Consider the following 14867-nt stretch of genomic DNA (forward strand, 5'->3'; position numbering starts at 1 on the left):
TTAAACAGCAGTGAAGTGAACTGGGTGACACTGGTCAGACAAATCAGGAGTAGCGAGAGGTGACAGAAAAGAGAGGAAGACTCCTGCCAGCTCTGCTCAGCTGTGAATAACCATCACTCGTCTCTAACTCGCCCACACATACACACACACACACACACACACACGCGCGGTATAAATACACACTCATGCACACTTCCCCCATTGGGAGGAAGTGCCTGTAACTGGAGCTTATTCTCAGGGCTTTGAAGTACAGCCAGCACCACAGACAGCGTGACAGACCACCACACACACATGCACAGGGAGACAGCCAGACCCCTGCGCGGCGCCCATCGTCAGATTCCCGAATGCAATAGCAGACAGAATATGTTAACATTGCCGAGACATTGTTAAAGCCTGTGTTGGGTTGTAACTGTTACTGTAATCCTTGGATTATGTAATCAGATTACAAACATAAAGTGATCTGCTCACAAATCACATGTAGATATCTTTGTGTTGCACACTTTGGCCATTTTCAACTGAAACTGCAGGTATGTGGTGCGAGGAAGTAATATAAATAAATGATCTCTCTCCCAGGTCATCGACAGAAGATGGATGAGGTGAAGTCCGGCTCTCTGGCTTTCTCCGAGAGGCTAACGGAGCTGGAACAGCTGAGACGGGGCTCAATGAGGGTGACGCCTCCTCACCACCATCACCATCAACCCTCCGCCAACACCCGCCAATCTGCAGCGCTCAACTCTGCCCCTTTCTCTAGCCCCACACACGCTCAGATAACTGCTGGTAAGTTTACATCCTACCAGCCTTAATAATGGAAAAGAGGCAAATAAAAGAATTCCATCTTCCTAATTAAAATGCCAAAGATTCAACCAGTCTGACCAAAACATACTATATGTTCACTTGGTTAGACTATCACTGCCATTCTGCTACAGAGCTGAGACTTGGTTCAAATACATGGATGTGAACCACGTTTTGACAAGTTGCATTAAAATAAATAATAATATAATATAATATAATATAATATAATATAATATAATATAATATAATGTAATATAATATAATATAATATAATGTAATATAATATAATATAATATAATGTAATATAATATAATGTAATGTAATATAATATAATATAATATAATATAATATAATGTAATATAATATAATATAATATAATATAATATAATATAATATAATGTAATATAATATAATGTAATATAATATAATATAATGTAATATAATATACTATAATATAATATAATATAATATAATATAATATAATATAATATAATATAATATAATATAATATAATATAATATAAAGACATTCACAGGATAAACATGGCTAGTAACTCAGTTCTCATGTGAAGACATGTCTGAGAGTTTTGAAGCCTACAAAAATGATTGCCTCACTGGATTGTGTTTAAGCCTACAGAAGCTGCTGAACAACAGTTCCTCAATACTAAAAGCTATGGCTGTTGCTCAGAGTGTAAAATGGGTCATCCATTAATTGTAGGGCTGGTGGCTAAATCCCCCTCTACTCCCATCCACATGTTGAAATGTCCTTAAGCAAAACGGTGAACCCCAAATGACATAAAAGATAAGATATCATCTGTCCAGCAGTAGCAGCACTGAGCTCACTGCTGCTGAGCATTGAGGGGGAACTTAATGCTACACTGTCAAACAGCAACACCACCTGATACTCAACTTATAAGGTGGATATAAAAGACAAGAGCATAATTTAAAAAAATTAAAAAAAGGACCACGGTCTCTTACATTACACTGAAATGGAAGATGGTGCTGGATGTCTTCCTCACCCCTCACTGGACTGTTCAGTGTGATCTTATCTTTTATGTCATTTGGGGCTCACTGTTTTGCTTAAGGACACTCTTCAACATGTGGATGGGAGTAGGGGGGGATTTAGCCACCAACCCTGCAATTAATGGCTGACTCGTTTTACACTCTGAGTAACAGCCAAAGCTTTTAGTATTGAGAAACTTTTTTTTTCAGCAGCTTCTGTAGGCTTAAACACAATCCAGTGAGGCAATCATTTTTGTAGGCTTCAAAACTCCTTTAGAAAACAGGAAACTCTCAGACATGTCTTTACATGAGAACTGAGTTTCTAGCTAATGTTAGTGATGCATTGTTTTCTACTGTCATGCCATGTTTATCTTGTCCTGCTTTCTAAAGATAATTCTGCGCGTTACTTGTCAAAACAAAAGTAGAGCTTTGGAGAATAAATCGAACCAATCATAAGTGTGTTTTTCCCTTCTAACAAAGAACATGAAGAACTTTCCTCTTCGGCCACTTTTCAGAATCTAACTTCATTTCGAGAACTAATCATTACTCAACAACCCAGCTGGTGATGTCAGTAGATTAGATGATTGCTGTAGCGCATAAAGTGATGCTCACATTTCTTCCATTTTTGGACTTTTATCTTATATTTGTCGCGTTGGGTGGAGATGGGTTGTTGTGGGTTGTTGCATGGAGATATCTGTTAGTGTGAATGACTAAATCATTTTAGCCAATGATTTAAAAATAAAACAAAAATAATTGTTCCCCTTTTTGGTTGCAGTCACACTCCCTACATACAGGCTGATACAACTAAAAGCAACCAGATTTTTTAACAGTGTATTTGGAAGAAACATCATCATCCTGCCACCTGTCAACACTAATACTGGTTTATCACCAATGCTGCCAAACACCAATCAGTAACTACCAGCCTTTAAGTCTTTAAAGGAATAATTTGACATGTTACTTAGTTTGACATAAAACTCGTTCAGGTTCTTACAAAGAGTTTGATCACAAGATTGACACCACTCTCAAAACCTGTTGTTAAAAATGAAGCAACAGGCAGACTTAGCATAAAGACTGTAAAGACTGGAAGCAGGGGGACACAGCAAGCCTGAGTCTGTCCAAAGATAAATATATCTGCCTACCACTTCTTCTAAATTGTGTTGATGAATACAATATCAAAAATGACTGTGGCTGTGGTTTAATGAGGGTTTTATGTACCAGATTATTTCTTACAGATTCAGTATGGATTCAACAAATGAGATATAAGTTGTTAATTAATGAGCTTTAGATGTGCTGGTATGTGGATATTTTTTTACCTTTAGACAAACACTTGTTAAGTGTTTTCCCCTGTTTCCTGTCTTTATGCTCAAGGTAAGCAAACCAGCTGGTAACATATTTAACATATTTGACAGGCATGAGAGTAGTGTAGATTTCTCATCCAATTCAGCAAGAGAGCAGATTGGCATATTTTCCAAAACTATTGCTTTAAGATGCAATACCGCTAATGACCTCTAGATGTTGGCATCAGAATACTCAGAATAAACCATTGCTCTATGTCCCAGCATCAACAGTCATCAACTCTTCAGTAAAGCATTGAATTGAAAGCAGATTTAGAGGGGATCTTTTAACAGTCAGTATGATGATTACAATGAGGAAAACTTCTTTCTGTGTTCATATGGACACCTAAATGTTTTTTTAAGACACACTTGAGAAATTGTGATCCTGTCCTTTAAAGAGTCTGTGGACGCCACTGAGGAGCAGGTTAATACTGAATACAACAACATTTATATGTCTAACAACATAACACTGTGTGTGTGTGTGTGTGTGTGTGTGTGTGTGTGTGTGTGTGTGTGTGTGTGTGTGTGTGTGTGTGTGTGTGTGTGTGTGTGTGTGTGTGTGTGTGTGTGTGTGTGTGTGTGTGTGTTCCCAAAGTTGCTCATGGCTTACTTCAGCTTGCATCAACCCCACTGTTCCTCTTTGTGGTTTTAGTGATATCCATTGTGGTCTTTGTGTGTGTTTGTGTATGTGTGTGATGTGTGTGTGTGTGAGAGAGAGTGTGTGTTGTGGTTGCTGTGGATACTCCATGTGGCCCCAGAAGTATCTGTTCCTCTACTGCCTTCACTGGTAGTGACGCAGAGTGTGTTTACGCAGGCATACACAACTGTTGAAGTGCAGTTTGAAACAGTATTTTTTTCTATGTGTTTGCATTTGCATGTGTGTGTGTGTGTGTGTGTGTGTGTCCATAAGTGAGGAAGCAAGTCATGTCATAAGGAGGAAATGAGAGTTAGCTGACAGGAAGTGCCCCTGTGAGAAAAAAATTGGATGTATAACTTTTAACATGGAATTTGCCTTAACAAAAAAAAAAAAAAAACTTGTATTCCTCTTACAAAGAATTCCCAATCAGTTTCAAGTCTGGTCCACCACTGATATGATGGATATGACGCATATTGTGGCTTTGTCACTAGTGGTTGAAGGAGTTTTTTTTATAGTTTATAATTCAGTTTTGGGGCGACTAACTTTTTTCCCTGCATGTAGTTTACAGGTTTTCTAAATAAGATTAAGTTTAGTTCAACTCATGGCCATCTAAGAGAATAAAAGTAGCTCCACCCAAATTATCTCCTTGAAAAGATGAAAGTAGTTCAGGTATGTTATAACATAGATCAAATACATGCAAATATATAAATACTAGATATACAATAGTTTTTTATTTTATTTTACAGTTACAAATAGACCTAAAAATAATTAAACTAGCAAATAAGACTTTAACATATGTAATACATATCCAAACATTAAGAAACAGCAATTTAAGCATACAAAATCCAGACCATTAAAGGTGCAGTGTGTAGGATTTTGTTACCTTAGAATGAGCCCTTTATATCTACAGGGTCCTCTTCCCTACATACTACTTTGTTGCACCACCATGTTCCTACAGTAGCCCAGAATGGACAAATAAAACTCTGGCTCTAGAGAAGGCCTTTAGCATTTTTTGCCAGTTTTGCAGCCACCATAGATCATCTTACTCACTTGAAAGGGCAGGGGGAGAGTTTGTTTGCAATCTGGAATTTCATTGCTATCCTCCAAGCCACTGTGCCACTGTGGTTGGGAAAAGATCATGGTTATTGTTAAGACAGAAAGTCTGCAGTGCTCTTCTGTTGCCTAACAACAACCACTCACAGACTTCAGGATGCAAACCTTGTTCTCTGGTGTTAACGTCCTATGCTTTGTAGAACTAGAAATACACAAAAATATCATGCTTTCCTCAATCATGAACATAATCCAGCAATGTAATGGGGAAATATACAAATATCATTTCTAAGAGGCAGGATTGCAGGAGGGCCACATTTGAATGGAGCCAGCATCTAGTGGCCTTTAGAGAACCTGCAGCTTAAAGCACACAGCTGTGAAATAGAGTCACTGTTTTCGATTTACCTGTGAAAATGCTAAAGCTTGGCTAATGGAAAGTTTCCTACTCGTGAGAGGAGCTTCTTTGATCTACTGGTGCTTCTAGTCTCTTCTCATGCTTGCATGTAGGTTTCACTCTTTGCAATAGAAAATCAGCAAAGTTTCAGACTGGCAAGGAGCTGAAATTTAAAACAAATAGCAAGTGTAAAGTAGTAGACTGAGAACAAGAACTATGTAGTTGTAGACGGAGGGGGAGACTGAGAGGTAGCTCTCTGTGTTCTGTGTTTTTCTGATCCCTCTAAAAAATGAAAATAGCAACATGTTATTAAGCTGTTCAAGACCTCAATCTCTTTTTGTTTCTCTTCCCCCTTTCATTCCTTTTTTCTCTACTCTCTCTCCTCCCCCATCATCACCCCCCCTGCTTAGTTTTCATTTCTCCTTTAATATTTGTCTTTCTTTTTTTCACTTCTCTAATTTTTTTCTCAGTAATAGTGTATATGTTGTTCCATGTTGTTTTGTTGTTTTGCTTTAAACGTCCTTGTGCGTGCATGCATGTGAATGTATACATATTTGTTCATTTGCATGAAAGCTTTGAAGCTTTGGTCTGCACATGTGTGGCAGTGTAGTAAAACTATGTTCCCTCTGCTGCCAAACCTTTGCACAGCTCCTAACAGATGTAAAATACTCAGAGTGAGTGTCACATGAAAAAGGGTCCAGATGAAATGAAAGTCGATGTGGGCTTAAGCATAAACAATTCAAATGTGTGAACAGGATATTCAGATAGTATTGGATATGAGGTGTTATTGTGTAACAAACTAACAATGAAACAAAACTTAGAAGAGTAGACTCAGTAGGTTGCAGATCTCTGCCAGGTGTGTACAGTCAAAATGGCAAAGTGACAGAAACAGGGATTTATTCGTGTGGTATCATGCCTAACTTAAGTGGATCATAACTTATCAGGTATGAAATTAATCTGAAGATGCCCCAGTTCAAGACAAGACCAAACTTTTCTGTGGATGTCAGTTTTTGACCAACATGTGGCCTGCTACAAACAAGCCTTGTTTTTAGCCAATTGCTGGAAAATCCTTTTGCTATGTCAAAATGCATATTATATAATGGCGAGGAGCTGAAAAGACAAAAGTCTCAGCTCTGTGATGGGCTCATAAAGAATGATGTTACATTTTTCCAAAAAAAAAGAAAAATTGCAACCCCAAGGGGTCCTTGAGCATAAATGTGTAGTCCAGTAGTATGTGAGATTAGCTGCAAAGATACACAGACATGCACACACACTCACACACACACACACACACACATGACCCCCCACCCCATAAACATATGTACAATGTGACAATGTCATTAAGAATAAAACATTTATAGTATATCCCAATTGGATGAAATATAGTTAGGTACGAAACATATATGTTATATTCACATTATGAGGAATTTAGGAAGCATTACATACTGATGTTACAATCAGAATCAAAATCAGTTTGGTTTTCATTTCCAAATACACACTCTTCCCTCTCTCGACAGATCAGCTGTGTTCACATTTAATAACACATGGACACATGAAGACAAAAGACATATTTAACACCTTTAAAAACATAAAACCACAAAAAGCAACTATATAAGGTAAAGAGCAGATTAATAAAACTGTTCCATTAAATCAGCACCAAACGAAGACCAAGACCTGTTCATTCTGTATAATTTAAATCCATTGTGTTGCTTTGTGCTTTATCTCGTTCTTTATTAAATGTATTCAGCTCATATTTTTCCTGTGCTGTACAGCCTGTACTACTGGCCCTGGATTGGCTGCTGTACACCACCCAAAACTGGATTACCAAAAGATCAGTTGGGACTTTGTTTGGGAATATGCAAATCTTAGCCCAATATCAGCTGACATTATAACTGCCTTAAGGCCCTGTGCTTACACAGTGCATGTTTCTATTTTATTTTGTGAATAATCATATCACAACCAGTCCAGGCTGTGACACTATCATGTGCCTTCTTGTAATTCTCCATTCTCTGTATGATACACCTCACTAACAAATATTCATGTTTGTCACACACACTGGTGCTAATGACTTTAATATAGCATGACCTTAATTCAAAACAAATCAAGATGTCATGATGAGCCTAAAACACCCATCTAAACCATTCATGCTTTGTCCACAAAAAGATTAAAGCTCTAAAAATGCCAGCAGGAATGAATTTTCACACATTTTGGGAAATATACTCACTTACTTCACATTTTTGCTGTGAGTTAGAAGAGGAAATATTACTCTTTTATGTGTATGCTACATATGAAGCCTTTCCAGGAAACAGTTAGCTAAGCTTACCATACAGTCTGGAAGCAGGGGGAAACAGCTAGCCTGGCTCTGTAAGAAGTGTAAAATGTTAAAATGGTAGTACAATGACACCACAGAAATGCCTCTATATGCTCTAGTTCTATCTCCAACCAGCCAACCATCTATGACTCCCCTACCCCACATTAGAGCACTCTTCTGGGGGAGAGAAGCAAGGAAAGGAGGGGGCTTGGCACAGGGCCTGGGCTTCACCACCACCCAGATACAGCACACACACACACACACACACACATATACACGCCAGTGCTTGGGAGGGCTCTTGGCTAGACTTGAAAAGCCTTCATTGACGTCTTGGCTGCTGTGTACAATTTGCTTCCTCGTCTGTCTGCAAATACACACATGCACACACATACACACTCTTGTCTGCAAGTCTGTGGGTGATCAGTGCCATTTATTAGACTGTGGGGAAACGACTGGGTTGAATGAAAGAACTGACTGACTCTTTCTCACACACACACACACTCACACACACACACACACACACACACACACAGCCCTCCCCTTCATCCGTCCACCCCCACACTAAGTTAATTGCTTCCTCTTCTCTCCACCTCTCTTTCTTCTGTTTCTTTCACTATCAACAACTTCTGTCTCAAGACAAAGTTCATTGCAGTCAGACTGTATTTAAACATCACATTCTAATAGATATGATTTACAGTTATCAGAATCAGACAGTGTCCATCAATTTACAGCTGAAGTCCTTCTATTAAATTATTTATTGCAACATGTGATAATACTGTGATCACCAGTGATTACAAACTCAGATGATTCAAATTAATTTGGAAGAGAAAACAAAAGCAAACGGTACTCACCATGGATGCGTGCACACAATTTTCCTTTGCAATGAAGGATTATTGCCGACATTTTTGGGTGTACTCTCTTCCGATTGTACCTCCAAATAAAGTCATAGCTCAGTGATTTCCAAACTGCATGATGGGCTCTGGCAGGGCATAGAGCTACTGCAGCGGGAGGCAAGGAAAACAACATGTAAAGTAGAACATGGAGACAGTTTTAACAGATGATATATACATGTATATATATATATATATATGAAGAAGCCTATAATGCAATTACACACAGACTCTTAATATTTTATGGAACTTGCATCTTTTTTATTTGCAAAACACAAAAACTAATAAGAAACACATTTTCTTGATGAAATTGTACTAGTTCTACCAATATTTTTACCAATTGATAAACATTTTGATGATATTTTTATGAGTTCCTGAAGGGGGCATGAGAGAGAAAGTTAATGATCCTCTGGTTTAAATAATCAGATTCAACTGTTGGCTTGTTTGAAACCTGTCTGATCATTTGTCTGCTTGTGTTATTTATTATTTTACCTTGTAGCATCAATTATACTGTGATCTCACTTTACTGTTCTAATTTATATTAGAAAGATAGATAGACAAAACTTTGAAAATAGAATTAATTAATATTATCAATAAAGTTGGTGTGTCAACTGAAAATAAGCTCTCTCAATTGAAAGAAAAATAATTGCTTTATAGCTCTGAAGGTTTCAATGATTAATCTTTCTTTTTCTCTTTGTCTCTCTCTCTCTCAGATTCCAGACAGATGCAGTCGTCTCCATCTTGGTCCTACGACCAGTCGTATCCCTACCTTGGTCAGATAACTGCGCCCAGCGTCCACTCAGCCAATCCCCTTTCCCCTGGTCGCTCCTCACTCAGTGAGCTGTCGTCACGACTGACAGGTAACACACATACATGAGCATGTACACACAGAGAAAACACAAAGAAGAACATCAGTGATGAGATAAGTAGGTAGTAACCTTTGACGTTTGCTCTCTCTCAGGTCCTGACCTCACAGCGTTTGGTGATCCCAGGATGACCTTAGAACGACCTTTTACCTCCCTCCCATCCTTGCCTGACTCCCGCTTCTCTGACCCACGGATGCACTACCCTCCCACTGCAGCTGCCTTCACCTACGCCCCATCCCACAACCCAGTTTCCAACAGCGCCCTCGGCATCACCATGGCAACAGCCATGGCAACCACACCTGCAGGGAGGTACCACACCTACCTGCCTCCTCCCTACCCTGCGAACACCCCCCACCAGGCTCAGAACGGGCCCTTCCAGTCCACCTCCTCACCGTACCACCTGTACTACTCCACCGCTGCTGGCTCCTACCAGTTCTCCATGATGGCTGGAGGAGGAAGTGGAGGCGACTCGCGCTCCCCACCAAGGATCCTGCCACCGTGCACCAACGCCTCCACAGGCTCCTCCCTACTACACCCCTCTTTGCCCAATCAGAATGAAGGAGTGGGTGTGGAGGTGGAGTCTAGCCACAGTAGCTCCCCTACAAACATGGCAGCAGCTGAAGCTGTGTGGAGACCTTACTGAACCAGCTGAGGTGGTAGACCAACACTGAATGATGCACAACGGGTGCATTCATATAAGGTGTTCCTGGTTATGTGATGACCGACACCGACAAGGGTGGAGTAAACTGACATCAATGAACACTTAAATACGCAACAATCCAAAATATGATAGAGACATTAAGGGCAATAAGTCAATGTTATATTAAAGATAATGTGTCAACATAATAGGCTAAAGTCGGTGCTATTGTATACTTCTTTTACTGTCAAGTAATCTCATGAAAAAAACATACCCAATAATGTGTTAGTTCATCTCTCAGTACTTTTTGACTTCACTCCCATGTCTCTGCCTCTCAGCCACAAGCCAATTGGTTTTGGGCCAACAAATATAAAGTTTCATTTTCAAAAACGCTCAGTAATTCCAAACAGTTGGTCACTGTAGTTTTTACCAAACAATTGCTGAAACAGTAAGAAATGGTACATTTGTCAGGGATTATTTTTAATGGCGAATTAATCCACATTTGGTTTTCTAGTAAGTACACAAAATACTTGTTAGTGAATCAATTCATTGTTGGTTTGGCTCTTCACATGATATTTGTTGAAAATAAGAAACATATAGAATATCACCAGACCTCTCTTTTAACGGACCATATGTAAATTATAGTCACTTGAGTGTGATCCATATTATTTACTGATGATACTTTTCTTACATATTTTCCTCAGTCTTCCATAGTACAGAACATCTGTCAATTAATATATTTTGTTAGCAATCACATGTAGCATTACCTAATACGCTCATCCAAAAATCCCAAATGTACCAGGTCATATCAGCAATGTGACTTCAAAACATGGAGTACTTGTCTGGTTACAGGGTGCAATCGGTTGCTACAATAAAGTCCCGATGGCTCCAAGGACTACACAAGACCCCTGGCAGAACTGAAAGGATAGTATGGTGGTGCCCCCAGTTAGCAGCAATATTGATTGCCACCTATCAATATTGCTTTGACACTGCTCTGACTTTTTGAATTGTTCAGTGATAGTTGGTTATTATTTTTGGGGAAGGAAACATCACCCAACTAGGAACCAGAAGAGAGGGCCCAGTTTAAAACTGGCAGCTGACAAACAATGTTGATCAATGGAACAACAAACATAATGACTGACAGGTACATTAACCAACAAACAGTGCTGAGTGGGACTGAGCTGACTTGATAGGTCATAAAGTCAGACATCCCAGTCTCACTCTCTGCACACAGAAAGGGACACAGGACCCCAGAAAGGAGCTTCTATAGAATGAAGGACAGAAACACCGAGAGGCTTTATTACACTGACAAAGTGCATGCAACAGCACTTAACTGATCAATTCAGCTTCCTTTGTAATATAAAAGGACTTCTTCGTCATACACGTCATTGGTGTTGTGAATAGATGATTTGTTCTTGCCAAATATTTTGATGGCCTGTTTGTGTTTACCTTCATCCATCCATTTCTCCATATTTGTTTATTCTCTATGCTTTCACAACTTCTCTCTCATTACCGGTGGGCATTTTTTTTGAAAAACTCACACCTCATGAAGAAAATACAGAAACATTCACTTCACTCACTGAAGGTTTTCATGGTCCCTGAAGCTGACTTAATCCTATTCCATCAACATCATCCATCAATAAATGTCATCCAGCCTTATTTTTTAGCTTTGACATTTTAGCAGAATATTTTTTCCACATGTGTCAGCAGAAGATTGAGGTTTAGTGTCATGTTTTGCTCATGAACATGGGAGAAACTCGGGGATCCGGACACCAACCTTAGTGATTAATGACCGGACTGCTCTACAGCAGTGATAGTCTAGCAGCTCACCAAGTTGCTTGATTGAGTATTTATTGTAGCATTGATCAAACCTACATTTGATGTAACATTTTGATCAGATTTCTACACTCACACAGAAGACAATGCTGAGGCCTAAACTATAGTATGTGTCAGAGGAGAAACACATTGGTCACACTGGGCCTCATGCAAGATCATTTTTTCGTATTTTTCTCGTGAACCTCTGACTTCAGATTCAACAAACTCAGCCTGATGAATGCCAACTTTGCATCGGGGGGGGAGGGGGGGGGGGGGTACATATTGATGAGATTTGTTAACATTAACATAATCAATGCCAATACAATTTCCATATTAGGTGAACTGTTCACTTCATTCACAAAATGTTACCAAATAGTAAACAGAAGAATTTCACGCTGCAGAGCTAAAAACAGCAAATTAATTTAGCAGAGATCATGAAACAATTAGAAAATGTGAATCCAGCTGTCAATGATGTGTCAGAATAGCAGCACTTTAGTAACAGAAATGAAGAGGGAATACTTTGACGTGATGTTTTATGCTAAAAAAAACATCTTTCTAAAGTGAAGTGCTATTACAGGATATTACAGGAGAGACTATTATAGCCTACGATAAGTGATGTTACACTGCTACACAACATGATATTAGGCTGAGGCCTGCACAGACAGCAAAGCAGCTGTTTACAACTATTACAGAAATGTAGAAGCTGCTGTGATAAAATGTGACAGTAAAAATCATCAAATCTTGTCATATATTTTATTTCAGTTCATTTCAGCATCAAATTGAATCTTTTAATTCAGATTAAGGTATTATAATTTTGTGTCTAATGTTTTTGCCACAGACTGTACATGACTGGTACAACATGTCTGGACAACTTGTGAATTTCATTCCTACCTCAGAAAAAATTGTAAGTGCAAGAAAATTGGTGTATGCCACAAATTTTCTGAAATCTCTCAACACAACCACAACAAATTTGTTGGTACTAGTGCTTCTTGCATGAGGCCCACCGTCTTCCATCAGCAGCTCTACTCAAAAATGACTTATTGTGGCCTTCCACTGCTCTCATTCCCTCACCACACAGAGAAACTATTACAGCATGGAGTTTTATAAAATATTTTAATTTATTCCTATGAAACCATTTTCAGTAGCCTTTCATGCATCTGCATGTGTGTGTGCGTGTGAAAGAGAGAGAGAGAGAGAGAGAGAGAAATGAAGAGAGAGAGAGAGAGAGAGTGTGTGTGACTATGATCCACTGTTAAAGTATTGTATATAACCATGGCTGTAAATGACACCTGCATTTGATCATGCTTTTATTGCCCTTACACACACACACACACACACACAGCAGTTTTGTTTTGACAATGTTGATTGTGCAGCATCGAGTTTTTCACATTTGGTTTTGATTTATATAAATATTCTTGTGAAGAGAATACAACTGTTTTCTGTATTTATTGAATGTCTGACCTCTTTATCTTTCTCCATATATAAATTCTCTCCAGCAGGCTAACACTAGTATCAATGCCAAACCCCCCCCCCTTCCCCACACACACACACACACACACACACACACACACACACACACACACACACACAAACATTTCATCTTGCTATTCCTGAACATGAAGGAATTTCTACAGCCAAACAGACATGCCTTAACTCGCTGTCTCTGCAAGTTTACACTCACACACACACACACACACACATATATACGCACTGGCTGCTAAATAAAGGTGTGGTGGTTGCCGCCTGAGTTCACAATATAAAAAGCTGCTGTAGTGGAGGCAGACATTGGGAAAATAAGTGTACAGCGTAAGTAGAGTATCACGTTAGTCAGCTTATTTAACCAACACCAAAAATCATCATAATGTTTACAGAGGGTATTGGTTATTATGCTCAACACCTTCAAAACTTGAATAAATAGTGAGTCCCTGTAGTTTGTGGAGGACTTAACCTGTTCAGGCAGCCTTATCAGAAAGGACAGCAGAACACATAAAGACCAAGCTGGGGAAAGCCCAGGCTTTGTTTCCCAACTCTACATCTAATTGTCCAAACAAATGTGTCAGTATGCTTCAAGCTGTTACTCACAAACCGTTGTCTGAACACGCCGAAAGGTGAACGTTTTCCAAAAAGTATAGCTGCTGTCATAGAGGGATGAGACTCAATGACAGAAGCTGCTTTTAACAGGTGTGATTGTTGGTTTTGAAAGTTAAGGGTCAGTATGCCTTGGACAAAGTTCACATCAGATAATTTAACAGCATCTAGGATCCTCTACTCCAATACCTTTACCAAGTTGGAACATTTTTGTAACTTTCAGAAAACAACCATTTCCCAATCATGGACACTTTATACAGTGATTGGCTAAGTGTGTGGACAATAGTGGGCACAAAGCTTTGTATCATACTCTTCATTCCGTTACACAGGTACTTCAGTGTTCAAACAGCTGCCACACTGTGAATGTCTTTGAAGGTAGACCGTCCACAGATGTGTGCCATTATTCCCATTTCTACAATTTATCGCAAGTACAGTTTCACCTGTTTAGACTAAACTTCAACCAAACATTTGTCTAGCATAGCCAAGCCTTTACAAAAGTTGTCTAACATACCCCCACTCCAATTCTAATATCGGAAAGGTTTGGCCTATGCGAGTTTTTAACAAGAACTTTGCTGCATCAGACTGATGCCTTAATATAGCCCTAAAACAAAGGTCTATTTGTCTAAGATCACAACCCTTGAATTGTACAGAAACACAGAAAACAAGAACATCATCATTAAAATGATGCCGAGGTCCTTCGAATGGAGACAGATCACATTCCCAACGTTACACTGAGATTGAATTAGAGCAAGAGAGATTAAGTAGACCAGCAAGCTGAGATGAACTTCATTTGGGGTAAGGCTCAACATGTTGCCAAGGATAAAGAACAATGACCCATAGGGAAAGAAGAGGGTTAAGTAGCAAGCATGCTTCACGGCAGCAAGACAGATTCATTCTGTGGTCCGTTTCTGCAGTCAACATTTCAGGAGATGCTTTGGACTCATTTTCACTTGTCATGAATATATTTCCTTTTTGGACGAAAAACACAAGCCAAATTAAAACTCCTGCAGGTTGGTGGGCCTAGCAACATTAATGCTACAAACAACTCTCTC

The 14867-nt window shown here is 39.1% G+C and overlaps 1 protein-coding gene across 1 annotated transcript in view; it reads left to right on the forward strand.

The window, feature by feature from the left end:
* Positions 1-13159, forward strand: part of runx1 (RUNX family transcription factor 1) — a 30559-nt gene extending 17400 nt beyond the window's left edge. The window contains exons 6-8 of the mRNA XM_062414657.1: positions 574-777; positions 9123-9269; positions 9371-13159. Of these exons, the coding sequence (XP_062270641.1) occupies positions 574-777; positions 9123-9269; positions 9371-9918 (899 nt within the window). The 3' untranslated portion in view covers positions 9919-13159. The remainder of the gene's footprint in view (positions 1-573; positions 778-9122; positions 9270-9370) is intronic.
* Positions 13160-14867: the final 1708 nt, after the last annotated feature.

This window comes from Scomber scombrus, chromosome 24 (genome assembly GCF_963691925.1).
Source record: "Scomber scombrus chromosome 24, fScoSco1.1, whole genome shotgun sequence".
NCBI lineage: Eukaryota > Metazoa > Chordata > Actinopteri > Scombriformes > Scombridae > Scomber > Scomber scombrus.